The following is a 21466-nucleotide window of genomic DNA, read 5'->3' as shown; positions in this document are numbered from 1 at the left end:
CTCTTTCAGCTGGTGATGGCGGCCGGCGTCTTCCTCCGGGCGGGCCGCTTCCCGGGGCTGGAGGCGGCCTCTCCCGCCCCGGGGGCCGCGGCGCCCCTGTCGCGGCGGGCGGAGGCGGCCGGGCTCTCCTCGTCGGAGGACAGCGAGGACGAGGTTGGCGGCGGCGGCGGCGCTGCGTCGGCCCCTCGCGGGCGCTGCGGAGTGGCGGGCGGCCGGCGCCCGCGGGCGCCCCCGGGCAAGCGGCCGGGCGTCGCGGCGCAGATCATCCACTCGGGCCACTTCATGGTGTCGTCTCCGCACAGCGAGCACCCGCCCAAGAAGGGCTACGACTTCGACACCGTCAACGAGCAGACCTGCCAGACGTACCGCTTCGGCGCGGCGGCGGGGGCCGGCGGGGGAGGCGGCGCGGCGGGCGAGGGCGGCGGGGGAGGCCGCCTCAGCATCGACGCCTCGCTCACCAAGCTCTTCGAGTGCATGAGCCTCGCCTACAGGTGAGGAGGGGGCGCCCGGGGAAGGCCGCCCGCATTGCATTCCCTCGGATGGAAAGAGGGGTGATAATAATAATAATAATAATAATAATAATAGCAATAATAATAGCAATAATAATAGCAATAATAGCAATAATAATTATAATAACAACAGCAGCAGCAGCACAACAACAATATAAATATAAATAATAAATGCCCCGCCCACCCGACTGGTTTGCCCCAGCCACTCGGGGCAGCTTCCAACACATATAAAAATGTTAAGAAAACATTAAACGAGAGAAACCTGCCTTCTGAAGGGTGCGTAGTTACTTCTGGCCTTGGCTCAGGGGGTCCCATAACTCCAGACCCTCCAACGTTTTCCCTATGGAAATAGGGATGTCCTGAGGAAAAGAGGGTCATTCATTGCCGGATCAAATCGGAAATCAGGATGGCTTCTGTAAATCTGGGGAAATAGGGACCCTCGGAGCGTCTGCTGATCTTATTTTGGCTAGTTGGAGCAAGCCTTGGTTTGCTTGTTGTCTAGTTTCCAGCCACTTACAACAACCTGGTGGTGATTTATTTATTTATTTATCTCATAAGACTTAAGCACAGCTCCACGGTTAAATTTCTTTCTTTCGCAAAGCAGTTTACGAAAGGGAAAACGGTAAAACCGAGGGAAAACTCACAACACTACTGTGAAAACATACAAAAGTTAAAATCCTAAAACAGATTAAAATCGCCACAACCTTTGAAGCATCCAGATAGGCTTGTCTAAGCAGCCATGTTTTTATTAGCCTCTGCAGTCAGAGATCAAAGCGCCCGCTTGATCTCACTAGGCAGGGAGTTCCAAAGTTTAGGTGCTGCTGCCTTAAACAAGTATTAAGTGGGACCTACAGTAGTGCCAGTTGAAGTGGTCGAATGAGCAGCTGTGCGGTAGGCTAGGCTGAGAAACGGTTACTGGCCCACCAAAGTCTGTTTGGAGATAAAGGGGCTTGCTTGTGAGTGGATGTGTGTGCAGAAGGTGCAAGAGGCAGGTAGGGTTGGTGAGAGCATCTCCTTCTAATGCCACCCCTTCAGTACAGAGTCCAGAGTGCTGCCGCCCTGCATGCAACTCCTGTGGAGAAGAGTTAACCATGGCACTGGGCATGGGGTGTCCTAATCTTGGGAAGCGATTTTACTGGTTTCTTTTTTTGTTCTGATTGAGTGCGCTTTTTTGCATTAATAGAGTGCTCACTAGTTCATAGAGAGCTTATGTATCAAAACGTTGGTTATAAATGGATACCAGTTGGCATGCAGTGGTAAATTTTCAGCTGTAGGAGCTCATTGTGATTGCCTGTACAAAGAACGCCAGGGACTGCAACCCCCACCATCCTCAGCTGTTGCTCTTGCTAGCTAGGGCTGATGGGAGTTGGAGTCCAGTCTCTGCTTGATTTTCTCATGCTCTCACTTCCTCTGTGCTAATGTGTTACAAAAAGTAGTAAAACTTGGAAGCCTCATCATCACCTCATTCCCTTGCTTTCCAATTGCCCTTGCCCTCTGTCACATGATATCATTTGCCATGTTCTGAAAAAAGTCATGGAGCTGTGCTTCCATTCTTCTGCACCATTGATTAATACTGTTAATACAAATACTTAAAAAATAAATCCCACCCTTCCTGTAAAGACTTGGAGCATGGTTACCTCATACTCAGCTCTTATGAGGTAGGATTATCCTCATAGCAACCCTGTGAGGTAGGTTATGAGCAGCGGAGAAGGCAATGGGGGGGCCTTTCATAAAATCCATGGTCCCCAGCTCCATAATCCCCTCACCCTTATTAGCCGAACGATCCTCCCTATATAGACACGTAAAAACAATGCATGTCATAAAAAATGAAGGAGGGAGACCTATAGAGATGGTGTCTCTCCTAACATCCTATTCAAATTGTGCTTGAGTAGAGGCATTCAGACTCAAGTCTAAGGCTCTAACTCAGGCATAGGCAAACTCGGCCCTCCAGATGTTTTGGGACTACAACTCCCATCATCCCTGACCGCTAGTCCTGTTAGTTAGGGATGATGGGAATTGTAGTCCCAAAACATCTGGAGGGCCGAGTTTGCCTATTCCTGCTCTAACTACCCAGGAACTGTGAGGGGAAGATGTGTTGCACTGGAGATGTGTATTCTCTGGAGCAGGCTTTCTCAACCTCGGCCCTCCAGATGTTTTTGAGACTACAGTTCCCATCATCCCTGACCACTGGTCCTGCTAGCTAGGAATCATGGGAGTTGTAGGCCAGAAACACCTGAAGGGCCAAGGTTGAGGAAGCCTGCTCTGGAGGCTTGTGAGAGGGGCAAGTGGGGGCTGATTTAGTGTAGGAGGAGACGTTTAAAAAATGTCCTGAATTTGTGTTGCAAAGAATGTGAGATTCTGTCTTATTTTGCATGGTAGCAGTTTTCAAGTACGTATCAACATTTGTCTTGGGTGTGACCCCAAATTAGCCAAAGTAGTTAACGGCAAATCTTCTTTGCAAAAGAGCTATAAAAGTAAGTTTATGGTGGAAAATCTCAAGCTCCTTCAAGTCAGCATGTTGTTTTGGTTTCCATTCTTCTTTTGCCTATTGCAAGAAAAGAGTGTGCTTTCTCTTTACCATGCTTTTTCCTTTGTATGCATTAATTCTTTTAATTGAGAGATTGAAGTGTCAAAAGCTACATTGATAGAGGTCTAGAATTCCATGAGAGAATGGAAACAACTTTTGGGAATTTACATTACAGTCTGTTTTTGCTTGGGTAATTCTCCTCGTCTTGCCTCAGGAACATGATTTGCTCAACATTGCAATGTAAATTTGTGCTAAGCTAATTGGATGTGGTAACAAATGCAAGAGCTGCCGTGTTAGAGTAGACCAAGGCCTGTCTTGTTCAGCATTCTGTTCCCTACAAAGAAAGTCTGTTGTCATACTACTATGAGCAAACTTTTTATAACTTTACAACACAATGTCTTCTTGCTTTTTTAAAAAGTCTGCCATTAGACTGTCTGTTTCAGAAGTTGGACCTGGCGCATAAACCAGTAATCTAGCTAGAAAAACAGGGTGTGGAAAAGGGCTATGAAGGGACTGGTGAACGTCCTTGCAAGGAAAGTTTATGTTTGGGGCTCTGGAGAAAAAGAACTAAGGAATGTGTGCAGCCACTATAAAGGTCTGTGTGCATGGTGTGAAGGAAGTGGATAAAAGCTGCTCTTCCTGCAAGAGATTCGGAACAGACAAAAAACAAAACTTCACACATTGCAACCACAAGATATGGAGATGGTTTTAAAAAGAGATGAGACAAATTCAAGAAGGATAAGGCTATCAATGGCTACTTGTCATAATGGCTGTGTTCTGCATTAGAGGCAGTGTACCTCTGAATACCAGTTGCTGAGGACCATGAGCAAGAAAGTGCTGTTGCACACATGGTCTGTTTGGGGCAGGGGTCAGCAACCCGTGGCTCCAGAGCCACATGTGGCTCTTTTACACCTTTGCAGCGGCTCCGGGGCGGATACTAGCGAGGGGAGGAGGCGCATTGTGCGCCCCGACACTCCCCACTGTGGCGGGCGCTGTACTGGCTGTGACGTCGCATGGGGGCGGTGTGTGCGTTAGTCACGCACCGTCCCGACGTGTCGCAATGGATTAAATGTCGCAATGGATTTGCGGCTCCCAGTTGTTGTTTTTCTTCGGAAACGGGTCCAAGAGGCTCTTTTTGTCTTAAAGGTTGCAGACCCCTGGTTTGGGGGCTTCCCATAGCCATCTTACTGATCACTATGGGGAAAGGGATGCTGGACTAGGTAGATCTTTGGCCTGATCCAGCAGTGCTGCTCTGATGTTCAAGACCAGTTTGTGGGGCTGGTTTCCAGGCAGTGAGCTATAAAGCAAACTTGCTTTCAATAATACCAAAACACAGTGTGTCAGGTGGACTATTAGGGCTACAGCTGAATTTTGTTTCCAAGTGGGCTAGTATTTCAGAAGAGAAACCGTCCTGTTGTTGTAGGAGGGACATGTTTCATTTTTCTAAGCTGGTACTGTAGTACGCAAATTGTGCATTGTGTGCTAAATTCAATCTGCTACAGTAATGAGACCTAGAAAGTATTTTATCTACCTCTACAAAGTATTGCAGGAACATTTTGTTCTCCTTGCCTTCACTGCCTAAAGATCAAAGTATCACAACAGGATCAAAGATTGTGACTGATCCGGATTAGATAGGTGTCTGTAGGCATGCAGTGTCTCACAATGCTTTTCAACAGTGATTCTCCCTCAGTTAATGAAAACTTGCAAGATATTTTGTGAAGGATTCTGTTAACTTCAGATTTACCCAAACTATGCATGCATAGAAATTGTGTTACTACTTCCTTTCCTCATGTTATGGAAAGAGAGTGCTAGAGGCAAAGTAATGTTCAAGTGACACAAAATATTGTTAGAATGTTTTCCCTTCTTGTTCTTAACACAGGTGTGTAAATATTGCTTGTGATTTGTGTAAGCTCTTTTTAGAATATGCAGCAAACAGAAGCCTATACTGAGCTAGAGTAATGTACCAGGTTCATATAGCGAGCAGAAATTACTTTGTTGATCTATTTGCGTGCTTTGGAGGCGATCTTATCTGTTAAGGAGACTTTGCTTAAGATAGATGTGTGGCTGATGGTTATATTTTAGGAATGATGTTAACACTGGGATTAATCAGTGTAAGCCCTCTGAATCTTGTTTGTTGAGGTTGCCCAGACCAGGATATCAACAAAACCTACCGTAGCTTTTATAAATTTTGGGTTAAAATGATGTGTGAAATTATTATTTATGATTATTGTTGCTGATTTCAGTGCTGTGAGGGTGGGTAAAAAAATGAAATTGATAACTTCTCAGAAAATTCTTAATATCGGGGGGGGGGGGGCATGGCAGGGAGGGAACAAGCATTCAGGCACCTTAAAGACTAATTGCTTATAGCCATGGTCATAGGAAAATGAAATTCAAACCATACTGTTTACAGTTCCTCCCTGTCCCCCACATCTCTCTCTCTCTCTCTCTCTCTCTCTCCCCCCCCCGTGTGTGTGTGTGTGTGTGTGTGTGTGTGTATCTCACTCAGGATAACACTTCATGCAACTTATGGAAGTGGCCTGTTGTCCACAGAAGCATATGCCACAATAGTTTCTTAGTACAGACCCTTTGCTGTTGCAGCTTCTATCGTTGTATTCCAGGAAATTAGAAAATGGGTAAAATACTTTAATTAGATCAACATTTACTGGGTAAGGATATGTAGACTCTTCACAGGTTTGCATACTAACCACTGACATTGCTGTAATATAATATTACCATGTCAGTTTTTTATTTGTTGAACATGTGCAGAAAAAGGCACATTTACTTTACTCTTACTCCTCCCCCCCGCTACCTTTGCATTTTTATTTGGAAACAAATTCTTCAGAGCAAAAAGGCCAATGGCTCCAAAACGAACGTTGATAACTTGTCATGCCCAATTGTTGCTGCCCACAGAAGCTTCAAGGTTATGCTTATGCTTTTAAAATTTATTTTTACATAATTTCCAAGGAAGTAGATTTCAAAGCTGAATCCTGTACTTAAATAAAATATAGAAGCAGAATGCAAATATTACATTCCCCCCCATCAGTACAAACAAATCTGGTCTTCCAGGCCTTAGAAGTCCTGGTCTGAAGTCTTCAACTTTACGGAGGTTTTTAGTATGAAAGCTGTGTAGGATAGTTTTTCTTGCACGCAGCTGGCCACTTGGAGCAAAGAAGAATTGCTTTCAAGTAGTTTGGTAGGGAAGTATCACAAAGCTGATTGTGTCTCTTTTCCCTTTTCTTCTAGTTAATAAATAACTAGCATTTAGAACTATGTGGAATAATAGAACTACAATGGCACCTCGGGTTACATACGCTTCAGGTTACATACGCTTGAGGTTACAGACTCCGCTAATCCAGAAATAGTACCTCGGGTTAAGAACTTTGCTTCAGGATGAGAACAGAAATGGTGCTCCGGCAGCATGGCAGCAGCAGGAGGCCCCATTAGCTAAAGTGGTGCTTCAGGTTAAGAACAGTTTCAGGTTAAGAACGGACCTCCGGAACGAATTAAGTACTTAACCCGAGGTACCACTGTAGTGACTTTTTTGTGTGTGGTAATTTTTGTGAACTTATTTGTAAGGCTGCTACAGCTTGAGGCTAGTAGGTAAGATAAAAAAGAACAGTCTCTTCTTGTTCCTTTTCCTGTGTGCAGTTTAGGAACAAGGCTGGATTTAGTATGCTGCATCTTTTACCCTGTAAAAGGAGCAGCTTACCAACCTTAGCCCTGTAAAATGTACAGAAGGGGGGATTCAGCAGTAGAAAAGTAAGGACAATCGTCTCTGTGAAACCAACCACTGGATCATGTGGTTTGTTATCTCCTTCTGGTGAAGGTGAAGGTAATGCTGGAAAAATTGACTGACACTTTTCCTGCCTGATTAGCCAGCTTACCTCTGGGAGATTAATCTGTCATTAACAGACAAAGCATTAACCCCTGAAGTGAGCAGTTTTTCACAGGAAGTAGTTTGGGAAGCAGCCTAAAAGACTAGCAGAGCATTTTATGTGTAGTAAATATTTTTAAAAAGATAATAGAAAGCAGTAGATCTGACTAAAAGGAAAGAAGGTTGATTGCACTGTTCATATTACGTTTTTGGGGTATGATAAATTTATCATTCTACCTTGCAGTGGTTGGAGTCTGTGCCAAGCAAGCATTAGGCTTATTGTTCCATTTATTTACTTTGGGTACAATTGTACCTACCAATCTCTCACCAAAGAGCTTAGAGCATTATAGTGGGATTCTTTAGTTGTCTCATCCAGCTGTGGGTCAGGCCCGTATCTCTCTTCCTACAGAGCTGGAACTATGGACTTGTTTATAGTGCATGTGAAATGAAAAGACCTGTGCTTCTGTGGTTTAGGGTCCAAGAAGGGGCAACAGTGAACAAGAAGAAATGATTGTATGCTTCAGAAATACTGTTTTCTATTAAACAGTAGGAATTGTGTCCTTCTGTAAGAGCAGTTCATCAATGGGCTAAGCCTCCTAGAGACAGTATATAATCTCATTCAGCAATCTTCATGGACAGGTTTAACACCCATTTGTTGAAAATGCTTTATGTACAGAAGGTCCTGTGTAGGACAGAGACATGCACTGGATAATCAGTTTGCATCCTGCCTAGGAGGAAGTGGTGTTGACAGTTCCATGCCTGAATTCCTTGCAGCCTGATCATCCAGAGAATTCTAAAGTAGGATTTCAGCCTGCAGACTCTAGGTACCTCATGCACATCCTGTTTCTATGCTTCTTTACATGGAACCAAGGGGACGCAGGTGGCATTATGGTCTAAACCACTGAGTCTCTTGGGCTTGCCAATTGGAAGGTTGGCAGTTTGGATCCACACAATGGTGGTGAGCTCCTGTTGCTCTGTCCCAGCTCCTGCCAACCTAGCAGTTTGAAAGCATGCCAGTACAAGTAGATAAGTAGGTACCACTGCGACGGGAAGGTAAACAGTGTTTCTGTGTGCTCTGGCTTTCATCACGGTGTTCCGTTGCGCCACAAGTGGTTTAGTCCTGCTGGCCACATGACCCGGAAAGCTGTCTGCGGACAAATGTCGGCTCCCTTGGCCTGAAAGCGAGATGAGCGCCGCAACCCCATAGTCACCTTTGATTGGACTTAACCATCCGGGGGTCCTTTACCTTTACCTTACCTTTTACATGGAACCAAGTCCTCTTGACCTGAGTTTGATGGGATTGAATCCTTGGCATGAGAACACAGCATCAAAATTCTGAGCAGTATCCTCCCTATGGATGAAGTGGCTGCTTGAAAAAGTAAAAAGTTGTGTAGCACAGGAATCACAACATTGTTTATTGAAGCTGTTATATCCGTTGTAATGGACATGTTTGCTTCTAGTGGAGCGTGTCATTCCATATCATTCCAGAGCCCATCTGTTTTCAGACTACAGTATGAAATGAAAACAGTAGTAAATGAAAATGGTGCAGTTAGGTAATTTTAGACTCTGGACTTGATTGCCTTATTGGAATGCCCCTCTTCAGACAGTAGGTGGGTATTACTTCACCAGTGTTAGAAACTCAGATATATAAGCTAGGCAGCAAATGGCTCCTTAAACCAGGGTTTCAGTCACCAAAATGGAATGCCTCGTTCCCATTTTTTGGCCAGACGACTCAAAAGTTATATTTTTCAATACATCTTTTTGGTTCCTGAAATTCATTCTGATTGTGCAGATAAAATAAAATGAATAAAATTCTACAGGATGTGTTGCTAGTGTGTGAGAACAGTCAAGATCCAAGGATCCCCAGGCCAAGCATGTACCCCCAGATGGTGGAGATGTCAGGCCCAGACATCTTCATTTGGTTGCAAAGTGCGCCTGGGGAATTTTGAATGCTGACTTCACCTACTCCAAAATGGCAGCCTTGCTGTGTTTGGGGTCCCACCTGCTCATTCTCCTAAGTAGGGTCTGGGACTTCTGTCCCCCAAAGTCTGGTACCACTGAGTTTGCTGTTGCTGAGTTCCATTTTGCATTGCTGGGGCTGCTCCAAGTGTTTTCTTCCTGCTTGTGCAATAGTTATTTCCCAGAACTATTAGCAGGCAATTTTTTTGCATTTCCTTCTGGGAGGAGGGCTCAGTCAATGCTAGCATATTGTGAAAATATAGGCACTTCTCTTTCTGTAGCTACACAGATGATTACTATTAGAATTGGAATAAGCATAATCTGACTGTTATTGCTACGTGTTTCATATATACAGTCAAGGAAAAAAGAAAGTACACCCTCTTTGAATTCTGTGGTTTTACGTATCAGGGCATAATGACAATCATCTCTTCCTTAGCAGGTCTTAAAATTAGGTACCGTATTTTTCGCACCATAGGGCGCACCCAGTTTTTAGGGGGGGAAATCAAGAAAAAAAAATCTTTCCCCCCCAGCCCCAAAGAGCAGCATACAGGCTGCTCACAACCTCTCCTTGCCGGAGGGGTTGCACGCAGCTATGGAGCAAGCCAAGGCAGGGGGTGGGATGGATCCCGCTCGCTGTTTGGCTTCCCCTTTAGCCCCGTGCAGCCTCTACTTGCCAGGAGACGCTGCGCAGGACTTTCCTGGCTTTCCTGGGAGGTGGGGGGGTTCCCTCACCTCTCCCAAAAGCCCGCAGAAGCCGCGCAACCCCTTTAAAGAGATCGCAGCTTCTGGCTTTTCTGAGAGGTGGGAGAAGGGACTGATGCGGCCAGTCAGTCCCTTCTCCCTCCTGTGGAAAAGCCCGCAAGAGCGCACGGAGCTTGTGTGCGGCTCTTGGGGGCTTTTCCCTCCTGCCTCCCCCCTGCATTCGCTACATAGGACGCACACACATTTTCCCTTGCTTTTTAGGAGGGGAAACGTGCGTCCTATGGTGCGAAAAATATGGTAAATGCAACCTCAGGTGAATAACAAACACATTACACCATGCCTTGATTTATTTAACAGAAATAAAGCCAAAATGGGTAGTTAAAGAGACACTTCAGTGGGTATAGGATCAGATAGCTAACATTTTCATGTAAAATCTGCATATGTTCTTCGTTGGAATCCTTTGTGAAAGTACCTGCTTTTGTGCTGACAGAACTGCCTGCTCTCTCTCCCAATGGCAGAAAAGTGTTGCTCTTGATAGGGTGCTTGTGGATTGTGCTGCTATGCTAAAACAAACCAAGGCAAGAAGTTCACAATACTAAATGGGCTGTGTCCCTAGCAGCAGGTCAACAAAGGCTGAGAGGTCTGTGTTGCATTCTTTAAGCAAGGACTTCTCAAACTTTACCATCTCAGACTTAATCAACCCAAAACAAACAGTTGCCTGTAAATAGATGTTAAATCTCTTCTCTTTTCTCCACCACCCCTCCTCCGCCCACTTGCTGCTGATCCCTTGCAAAATTCAGTTGCTGAAGCATTTACAGGAGCTCTCCTTGAGTTTTTTCCCCTACAGTTTCTTTCTTGCAAAGCTCAACATTCTGTAAAAAGCCACAGTTGAAAGAAAACATGGGGGTTTCAGATGCACAATTACACTTGTTGACGTTCATCTAAAATTGTTTGGCAGGAAATATTATTATTATTAATAATAATAATAATAATAATATCCTGCCCATCTGGCTGGGTTTCCCCATCCACTCTGGACGGCTCTGAGCAGAATAGTAGAAACCTGATAAAACATGAAACATTAAAAACTTTGCTAAGCAGGACTGCCTTCATATATATCAGGGGTTGGCAACCTAAGGCCCATGAGCCACAAGTGGCCCATGGGGGTTGTTTAACTGTCCCATGGACCCCCGCCGGCCACTTGGTCAGCTGTCGTGCGCCGTGCTAAACTGGTGCAGAGCAGAGCAGGGACCGCCTTCCGCGAAGTGGACCGGCTTCCCATTGGTTGCAGGAAGCTCCTGCAGCCAATGGGAAGCTGTGCACGCCTCCTCCGTGCCGGAAGGAGCACCGGAAATAGCATTTGCGCATTCGTGTGCACGCGTATACTCCAGCCCGCTGTGATGTCTGCCGGACCGTGAACCTCCCCAGGCCACAAAAACTTTGCCAACCCCTGATATATATGAATGGGGAGAAATGGCCAGGGAGGAAAACCCCTAGTTCTTTCAGCCCACCTGCTGTTTCTTAGCTCAAAATTGCAGCCTTCCAAGGTTTCTCTTCATTTGAAATAGAATAGTTGGAGGTCTGTTATATGCAGTTGTGGGGAATCTGTGGCCTTCCAGATGCTGTTGGACTCTAGCTCCCCTCAGTCTCTGTCACCATGGTCATAGAGCTGTAGAGATGGAAAGGGTCATCTCAGGGAGGTCAGCTGGAGAGGCACATGCCCCTCACCCCTGATGTAATATGAAGTTTGCCTGTCAGCCATAATATTGCTCAAGATTTGCCTTTGGTATTCCAGCAAGCCTATGCTAACAAACGAAAGCTGCATCTTTTAATTTTGCTCTGTACTAGACCAAAAATCTTTTCAAAAGCACCCCTGCTTCCACATCAAAAGCTGGCTGCTTAGCTGGAAGGCTTATAAAATCCAAAGTGTCTCTGCAAAGGGAAAGTTTGTATTTATAATCCTTTTACATGGCCTTTGTTAAGCAGATAAGTGAATGGCAGCTCCTTTTATCAAGCCTGTCAGAGGTGTCGATGTTTGCAGCTTGATTCCATCGCCGCTCTGCTGGCTGCCTGGGAGCCAGTCCTGGGCACAAGGGACTGACTGCACTCCTTCCACCAGCACTCCCCACATTGTAGGATAATTAAGTGCCACTTGATAAGGCGAACTGCTCTGATGTGCTAAGTGAGGTAGCACTTGACTTCTCATCACTCTGTTCTGTCCCAGTGGCTGCAGAATGGCTCCAGGTTGGAGACATTTCATGCTGAGCCCTGATGTTCCATTTAGAGCAGCTATTTCAAAGAGTCTCTTCTGAGCATTTGTATGTCTTCTTTAGATGAACGCCAGCCACAAATGTGGTTTTCACCACTCAGCAGAGGCATGAATGGGGGAGCCTTTTCCCAAGCCATGTCTTTGACAAATCTACCTGCCTGTTACGCAAGTTTCCAAACACCTTTGTAGCACTTATTTACGTATTTAAGAAATGTAGAGACCGCTCATCATTTGGCCCCACAGTGGTTTGCAATAATAAAATGGTAATGAAATACAGTACATAAAACAATATAACATTTCTTAAAAGAAAACACAATGAAAAAGAGAAATGAAAAACTAAATAATTCATCACATTATTTAAAAATACTGGTTTGCTTAACCCATCAAACAAACAGTTCATTAAACCAATGAAAACAAGATTGCAATTCATCATCAAATAATATCATTTTTAATAAATTGATAAAGAGTGACAATTTCTTTACAAATTGATATTTATCTGTAGAAAATCCTGAACCCAAATATCATGTTTATACACTATAGCTGTGTTCCATAAACCATTCTGATAACAGAGGTGCTACTTTTCTTCTTCTGGTACTTGGGAATTAACATTTTTGCCACTACCAATAAGTTGGTAACCATCTCAACATTTGTAATATCCAGACATCATTCGAAATAATTCAATAGTATTCCAGTTGGTATTCCAGTTGGTTCATTTGGGATATAGCCAGTCATCTGTTTAATATAATGCAACACAAACCACTGAAAACTAGGAATCACATTTCAGAAGTAAATGTAAATAATCTGTGTAAATTTTTCGACATCAACAATTATCCTGAGACAACTTGTTAATCTGTTTTTTTTAATATGGTGTAAAATATTATTCACACATTTACAAAAACTTTCTTTCAAATGAGCAGCAATTAGTGCTTTACTTACATTTTCTCCCAAGCAATTTAAATGTAAATAAAAAATTATTCTAGTTAAAATAATAAATGGTAGAAGGTTTTGGGGAAAAGTTCAACATTTGATCAATCGGGTTATAAAACAAAAGTTCATTTTAGACCCAAAAGTGGTGTTGCTTAATTATCAACCCCCAGAATTTAATTAATAAGAATTTAATTTTATACTTGTTAACAGCTGCAAAGTTAGTCATCACGAGACATTGGAAGTGCCTAGATGTGGACCTTTTGGAAACCTGAATCACACAGATTTGGACTTAATACTTATAGGCATACTTAATACTTTGCAACAAGAATGCTGAAGTGGTGGTGGGGAGCACTACTTTTTATGCAACATGGTTTGTTTGCTTCTCTATGTACAGTCAATCAGGTATGGCTTCCACCCACAAAAACCACGAGAGACACTACGGAATGACACTTTTGTTCATTGTAAGGTGGTGGACACTCCTTCCTTGGAGGTTTTTAAGCCCTCTCTCATGCATTACGGGGGGGGGGGGGGTTGGATAAGATGACGCTCAAGGTTCTTTCCAACTCTACAAATATATTATTCTGTTATTCTATATGAGCAAGAGAATATAGTCTTCAGTAAGAGAATAATTATATGAAGGGTTGTTGTTTTTTTCCTTTCTAGTTTTGTGTCTTTGGATGAGATGGTTCATGTTTTCTCCAGTGTGCTGGCCCCTCTTTTTCATTGTTTTCTTCGTTTCATCTCCTTTGGCATCAGTCTACGGAATATGGATAAATGTTTAGATGAGATGCCTTTGACTTTGGCTGTGTACAGCTGCTCAGAGTGGAAAAAGAAGACGACAGCCAGCTTGTGTTAACTCTTAAGATGCTGTAGGTAGATGATTACTGCAGTAACATGTGTATTATACTTTCTACGGTTAAATATTCATTTTAAGAACATGAGAAAAGCCTGCTGGGTCAGGCCAATGGCCAGTTTAGTCCAGCATCCTGTTCTCGCAGTGGATAGCCAGATCCTGTGAGAAGCTCGCTGACCTGACCTGACTTGAGCACAGCAGCACTCTGCTCCCCTGTGTTTTGCAGCAGGTGGTATTCAGAAGCATACTGCCTTTGACAGTGGAGGTAGTACATAGTCAGCATGGTCAGTAGTCCTTGACAGACTTATCTTCCATAAATTTGACCCTCCAAGTTGGTTGCCATCATTGCCTCTTGTGGGAGCAAATTCCATAATGTTATGAGAGAGGGATAACAACTTTCTGCTGTCCCCTTTCTCCACATCATGGATAATTGTATACACCTCTGTCAAGTTTTCTCTCTCTTGTCTTTTCTCTGAACTAAAAAAGCCTTGAATAAGCCCTTTCCGCATAGGCGATTTGCCCCATCCCCTTGAAAATTTTGGTTGTACTTTTCTAAACCTTTACAGTATCCTTTTTGAAGTGAGGTGACCAGAACTGTGAGTATTTCAATTGCATTTGCACCATACATTTTGTTTTAATGATCAGAGGTTGCTCTGAAAGGATCAGGAGCAGCTGTTCTTGACCTATGATATGTGTGTGTGTGTGTGTGTGTGTGTATGCATGTATATGCATATCATTAGATTCCTAGAGAAGCCATCAAGCTGACCTAATTGTCTTTTATAAACCTGCAGCAGCTGTTCATTTTCAACAGAATCCATTCCTACATTTATTTCCACTCCTGACATGAATCAGGGGTATGGGAGAAAATAGCCTGTATCTGTTTCCAGGTAGACTCGATTTTTCCAAATGCCTGGCTATTTGGTGAAGTGTGTAGTGGCTAAACTCATGAGCTATGAACTGGAAAGCATTTGAAAAACAACAACATGAAAAAAACCTTTGCCTATCTGCCTTAGATGAAGACGTCTATGTATCTGAAAGAATAATTTTTCTTATCAGCCGAGTCTGGTGCAGTAAATTACTATTTCCTGTGCTGCTTAGAAAGATGGTGATGCAAAAGCTGGAAAAGTTTGGGGGACTGAAAAATCTCCATGCCAGGATGATTTTAAAATCCTGTTTGCTGCCATTTCTTGGTCTTAATCCAATCTTCTTGGGAACGCACAGATGGATTGTCCCATATAGGCCAGATCCATCAGTGTGAAACTTCTCTCCCCTTAATGGCACCCCAGATCCACTGCTGAGGATAAATTGGGAAACTTCAAACTGCAGGACAGCAAGAGTTCCAAAAGGGTGGCCCCTCCCTCTGTTACATGCCCTTAAATAACCAGGAACTGACGTGGCTTTTTCAGGCCTTGTTGGCCAACACAGGAGTGGCAAATATGATGAGGCAAGCCAAACATGCAAAGCATTTTAAAAGACATTCCTTCCCCTCCTTAAAAGGGCTGCCCTGTAAGCAAGTGCTGTAATTTTTCTGCAGCCAGTGATATGAATTTTAAAAGAGAGATGTTTGCTTTTGCTTTCTAAGCACCTTCTAGAATTAAGATAACACATTCCAAGGACATACTTTTAAAATCTGGCTGCTGTGATACAGGTCACTTTGAAAATTTATCTCATTTTAACTTGTTGCAAATCCTGTTTAGGCTATGTAAGAGGTCTTTTGGCTTTCACAGGGTTTCCTGACTAACTTATTATAACTTATTATTATTCTAGACTAACTTTTTCTGTGATTAATGTTTTGCCTGGTTTCTGTTCAGTTTAATGCTGTCAACAGTAAACAGGTGCTGTTGATGAGCTTTTGAGCTGTAACTGAAGGACTGTTTTTGCATTGTGTGAGAGAGTTTGCATTGTGGACAGGTTCAGCGTGGGAGAGGTGAGCTGGTTCTTCAAAATGCTCTTTTCTGGAACACCGAGGAGACTGTTTAGAATAAGATCCTTGTAGTCTTCAGGGTATTTATAGGCTTGTCATGTTGTGTGGGGAATGCTACATTATCCTTGGTGACAGAAGAGCCTAGCTTCAGGTTTCTCCACCTGTTGTATGTGGTAAACAGCTCACTGTTCTATGAAGTCAGTAAACCTTCCCCAGGCTCCTGTTCATCTAGGGTAAGAGACAGGCTAATAAATAATTGGAATAAGGTTGTTTTGAGGTACTTCGCAAGAGCCATCTTGGTCAGCTCTGCTGATAAACAAAACATCATCTCAACCTGGAGTTGCTGCTTAGACTTTGCAGAATTTGGAATCCCCAAGCATTTGATTATTTGCCAGCACCCATTACTTGGTTTGGGTGGTCATTTATAATACTTGGAAGGAACCATAAGGTGGCACTTCCAGCTTGGCAGTTATTTTTGGAAATGCTTCAACTTCAGCCGGTATTATGACTCACATCACATCGTTAAACGGTTCTCACATCTTTAGGATAACAGGGCTCCTGGAAATGCAATAGCTGAATAGCTGAGTTAACTTTGACAGGTGAATCTTCCCAGCCTTTGCAATACCATCGGCAGGAGAGAAGCTGAATTTTCTGAAATCTTCCATTTCTTTGTACAGTCGTACCTTGCGAGTCGAATGTTTTGGTTCCCGAACTCCGCAAACCCGGAAGTGAGTGTTCTGGTTTGCGAATGTTCTTTGGAACCCGAACGTCCAACACGGCTTCCTGCAGCCAGTTGGAAGCCGCGCCTTGGTTTCCGAACGTTTTAGAAGTCGAACGGACTTCCGGAACAGATTCCGTTCGACTTCCGAGGTACCACTGTACTTGCTAAACCAGATTGGCTTTGCATTTTAAAGGCAAATGTCTCTTGCAACCACCCCGGTGACTTAGGTCGTATTTTAGTCACAATTTTACAAACTGACAAATAAGTGTGTCCCAGTTTAGCCCATGTTGAACTGGGATTTTGAACTCCAATCTAGTTCTCTGTACTGTCTTCCATGCTCATTTGTTGTGGCCAGCTGGTGCCTTCTTGCCCCTGGGCTGAACCTTTTAGGTGGGGCAAGCACAAGTGCAGCTGAGCATGTTAACTGCAACTTGTTATGGTAACAGTGGCAGAGCTACGTTGTCCCCTCTGTTCGCGTCCATCCCAGCCACAATAAAAGCAATAAAGGAACCCTTGATAACGTAAAGGAGGTCAAGTTTGCTCCCAGTTGTATCTGATCTCTTGTAACATTCCTTTGCAGTCTAGTGCTCTGTGTTAAACCAGCTCCACACAGACTTCTGTTTCACCTCACTTAAACCTTCATCCTCTTCCACACTTCTGAAGCTCTAGCAAGATTAGGAGAATGGAAGGGAGTGCAGAGAAGGAAGGGGAACAGGCATTGCTTTTTTTCTGGGGGTATTCAAGGGTACACAGTACCAGCACCTCTGTTTTTTGTTGTTGAAAAACTGTGGCACTTACTATAACAACTTCATGGTGAGTACCAGCACCTATTTTTCTGGGGAAAAAGCACTGGGTGCAGGCATTACAAAGGTTATTTTTAGAGGCAGGAAGTGAGATAAATATAAAATTCTTCCAGGGCATCCTCTCTGTTCCCTATCCTTACACCCCACCAGCATGTTAAATATGTGGAAGAAATTATGGCACCGCCAAAGAAAGTGTCCATATGGCAGAGCTCCCCTTCCTCTCCATTTGCCATAGGAATAAAAAAATAACAGTTTGATCTCCAAGGTGATAGTTGTTCTTGCTCCGAGTTAGTCATAGCATTGATGATTGCAGTTACCGGTATATGTTGCAGTCTCCCATTGCAGGTTCTTCAGTCACTTATTATTATAATACAGTCATACAGTACCTCGGGTTGAAGTAGCTTCGGGTTGAGCATTTTTGGGTTGCGCTCCGCAGCGACCTGGAAGTAACGGAGCATGTTACTTCTGGGTTTCGCCACTCGCGCATGCGCAGACGCTCAAAATGACGTCACACGCATGCGCGGAAGTGGCGACGTGTGGACGCAGGTTGCGTTCACTTCAGGATGTGAACAGGGCTCTGGAACAGATCCCGTTCGCATCCAGAGGTACCACTGTAATAGCTATTACTGCTGCTGCTGCTTATTAGACTTGTTAGATGCTTATTACCCAAAGGTCTTTAAGCAACTTACAACGCATTAAACCATCAATATAAATACATAATACCATAAAAGCAGAGCAAACAATATCCATAACTGACACAGGAAGCTTGGCAGCTCACTAATAACAAAAAACATCATGCGGGAGGAGGGGGATGTAAGTCTTTATGGTGCCACAATGATGTGCACATTACCAGAGACTGGATTAACAAAGCCAGCCTGTCTCTGTGCAGGTAGGGTCACAGCTAGAGTACCACCACAGACTGATGAAAGGCACTGTACACACTCCTAATTGGCTTCAGCAAGTCTCACAAGACCTCAACCACTCCTATTGGTAAGGGGAATAAGACTGCAGAAACACCCTTAAATATGATCTCCAATTTAGCTCTTTCCTCCTCATGGCAATAAGGGGACTAGGCCAGAGTTAAATGTGTCCTTCCTTGATGTGAGCTGATGGCTGTGCCTGAAGCTTTCAAGGGCAGTTGGGGATTTGCTTTCTAGCCATTTTGAAAACTGTATACAAACAATCAGTGGGTGAGTTTGGACTTCATTGAAGCCGCCCAGACAGGAGGGAAATAACAATTCTTATTGGCTCAATACAGGAATGTTTTTGTCCTGCATGTCTGCCTTTTTGCTCCGCAGCACAATAAGTGAGCGTTCTTATCTGATGCTCTGAATGAACCTTTGTTTGAGAAAATATTGTTAGTTTTGGCTTGAAGAGAGCTGAATTCACGCGTCCAGTTTCCCACAAAAGAGATTAGATTAATTTTCTTTTAACAAAAAAGAAATGTGGAGAAAGTGTGAGCCGTTGTCAAAACTGGTTTGTTTAGTTCAGTTGAACTGAAAAGGCTAGGTAACTGAATGTGTATTGAGAATTAGGTTTAGGAGTGCTAAGTTGCTCAGTTTTATTATTGTGTATTCAGATTGTTTTAAAAGTCTGGTTAGTGTAGCAGAATATGGGTATCATCACTTAACAGTTTTATAACCGAGTTCCAACTAGGAATTGAATAAGTCGCAACAAAAAGACACCACTCATCTCCTACAAGGATTTACCAGTGGCTCAGTGCCAGAATAAAATTAGTTGTTGGCTGTGTTTTCTACATACAGAATGTAGATGCCAACATGGGTTGAATGCACTGTACCACTTCAGATTTACAGGTGGGAGATAATCACTTTTTCACACTTCCCCATGTCTGCCCATAAAAACTAGCATACTAAGAAGAAATGAGTTGTTAGTTTTCTTTTTAAAACCAATATACTGCACTTTCTATATATATAATGTTTATTATATAACATAAAAATTATTCACATAATGCAGGTATTATAAAATAAACCATCAGCTATAATTATAGTGCAGTTAAGGGTGTTAACATGTGAAAATAGAATCATAGAGTTGGAAGAGACCACAAGGGCCATCGAGTCCAACCCCCTGCCAAGCAGGAAACACCATCAGAGCACTCCTGACATATGGTTGTCAATCCTCTGCTTAAAGACCTCCGAAGAAGGAGACTCCACCACACTCCTTGGCAGCAAATTCCACTGTCGAACAGCTCTTACTGTCAGGAAGTTCTTCCTAATGTTTAGGTGGAATCTTCTTTCTTGTAGTTTGGATCCATTGCTCCGTGTCCGCTTCTCTGGAGCAGCAGAAAACAACCTTTCTCCCTCCTTTATGTGACATCCTTTTATATATTTGAACATGGCTATCATATCACCCCTTAAGCTCCTCTTCTCCAGGAGGTACTGTACTGTTGAGCAGGGAGTAGGGTCAGGCATAAAGGGCCATTTGTTTATAATGGGTTTTTTAATAGACAACTGGAAGAGGAGAGACGTGCAGAGGACTATAAGCGGATGGGTGCCCTATTTACCATCCTTTGGACCAAATCTTCTGTAGCTTGGAACTGACAGTGCTGAGTAGGTCAAAGCTGTGGGCGACCTAGGGTGAGGTCACCACGTTCCATGACGCCTCTCTGTTGTGAGATCTTGTGGGTGATCTTTCAACTCATTTAGGCTCTGGGTGAGAGCCAAGGTCAATGGGTGGTGTCCTAGGTAAGAGCCAGGAAGCTGAGAGGTATTGTGTCAGAAGGAGAAGGAAGTATTCTTTAATAAGTTGTGTTACTAATTCTACTGTGTATTTTTGTAACATTTGTTGTTCTTGCTTTAGTTTTCTGATAATATTTTTATTAATTGAGAGGTTTGGAAATGGTATAAACAAAGAGGACTATTTCAAAATGTTAGCCCCCACCCCATGTTGCAGTCTGAACTGTGGCAGTCAGGTTTCTCCACTGTACAACCCAGCCTTTTGATTCAGCATAGTATTGTCCATAGTACTTTGCCTTTCCCTTATTCAGGCTACCCCATTCTGAAATAATCTTTCACTATGATTATCACTGCTTTGCTACTTGGTCTGTGTCTGCTTCAAGGTGGAATGGTGTATGAAAATTCTCATACATGAAATGCACACGGTCATTCAGAGCATAGTTGCTTTCAAGGGCAAAGGAGCAATGAGGAGATAGCAGCCAAATCACAGGGCCTGTGGCTTACTGAAGCAGCATGTGCAATGCACTAAGCAGCCTTTCCCAACCTGGCACCCTCCAGTTGTTTTTTGGCTCCCAACTTCCATTAGTCCCAGCCAGCTTCACCACAGTTCAGGTATCATGGCAGTTGTGGCCCAGCACACAACTGGAGAGCACCAGATCAGGGGAGGAAAGCATTAGTTAACATGAAGAACGTAACAATAGCCTGCTGAATCAGGCAGCCAACCCAGTAGTCCTTCTTTTCCAGCATCCTGTTCCCAGAATGGCCACTCAGATGTCCAGAACCTAAGTGCAGTAGCATCACTCTCCCCACCTATTTCAAGGCAAAGAGGGGAAGCCATCTGCAAGGCTCATGGGCTCTTTTACTGCTTGAAGTTTGGTTTAGCAGTAAACATCAATTTTCATTCTGTCATCAAGACAGTCTGCACAAGAGTTTCCCCCCGCTGCGGTTCTGCAGGTAGCACTTTAAGGGCCAGCGATCTGCGGCCTCTTTGTCCTGTGCCTTTTCAGAGTTGTTCTGTTACTGTTGTTCTGCTATTTCACTGTCTCTGTATTAGTGCTTGTGTGCTTTAGCTTCGTGCTATTATCACTGGTGGGAGGTTTCTTAAACCTGAAAACCTGTGTTGTTGTTGTTTTTAACGCTGGGGCTGGCTTTCTGGGCGGGAAATAGTAACCTGCCATTTTCGTTTCTGACCCTCTGTTTCATGGATGTTGGGTAAGTAGTGAAGACAACCCTTTGCCGCAGTGTAGCTGTAAGGAATTGCTTTTATTTCATGAACTCAGCTGTGTTGCTGCACCTTGTGGAGCATCACAGAGCATTTCCCCCCCCCCTTTGCTCCTAATGTACAGCTGCGATGCTGCGCAGGTGCTTACCTGATAAAATTAAATAGAAAGTCACACGAGACACAAATGCCACCCAGTAATAAACAACTCCTGTTGTAATCTCTTGCATGTGGCAAGGGATTCCAGATTAATTTTAGGGGAATTATACCATCATCCTCAGGGTGGCAGCCTGGGAGAGGGCATTCTCTGTGGCAGCCCCTAAGCTGTGAAATTCGCTCTCCCCCACCCCCAACAGAGGTGCATCTAACACCTTCATTGTATAGCTTTTGCTGTATGCTGAAGGCACAGCTCTTTACCCTGGCCTTTGACACCTAGATTTAGTTAATAGGAGCCACCCCAGTCCTCTGATGTAAAGTTTCAGCTGGGGT

General features: G+C 43.8%; 1 protein-coding gene across 2 annotated transcripts in view; it reads left to right on the top strand.

Moving 5' to 3' along the window:
• The window catches only part of MLXIP (MLX interacting protein), a 59890-nt gene continuing 38424 nt past the window's right edge, over positions 1–21466 (top strand). For both annotated transcript variants that reach the window (XM_079956557.1, XM_079956556.1), the window contains exon 1: positions 1–491. In XM_079956557.1, coding sequence (XP_079812683.1) covers positions 16–491 — 476 coding nt within the window. In that variant the 5' untranslated portion in view covers positions 1–15. The remainder of the gene's footprint in view (positions 492–21466) is intronic.

The sequence above is a fragment of the Podarcis cretensis genome, assembly GCF_951804945.1.
Source record: "Podarcis cretensis genome assembly, chromosome: 16".
NCBI lineage: Eukaryota > Metazoa > Chordata > Lepidosauria > Squamata > Lacertidae > Podarcis > Podarcis cretensis.
This window is presented reverse-complemented; position numbering and strand designations above follow the sequence as displayed.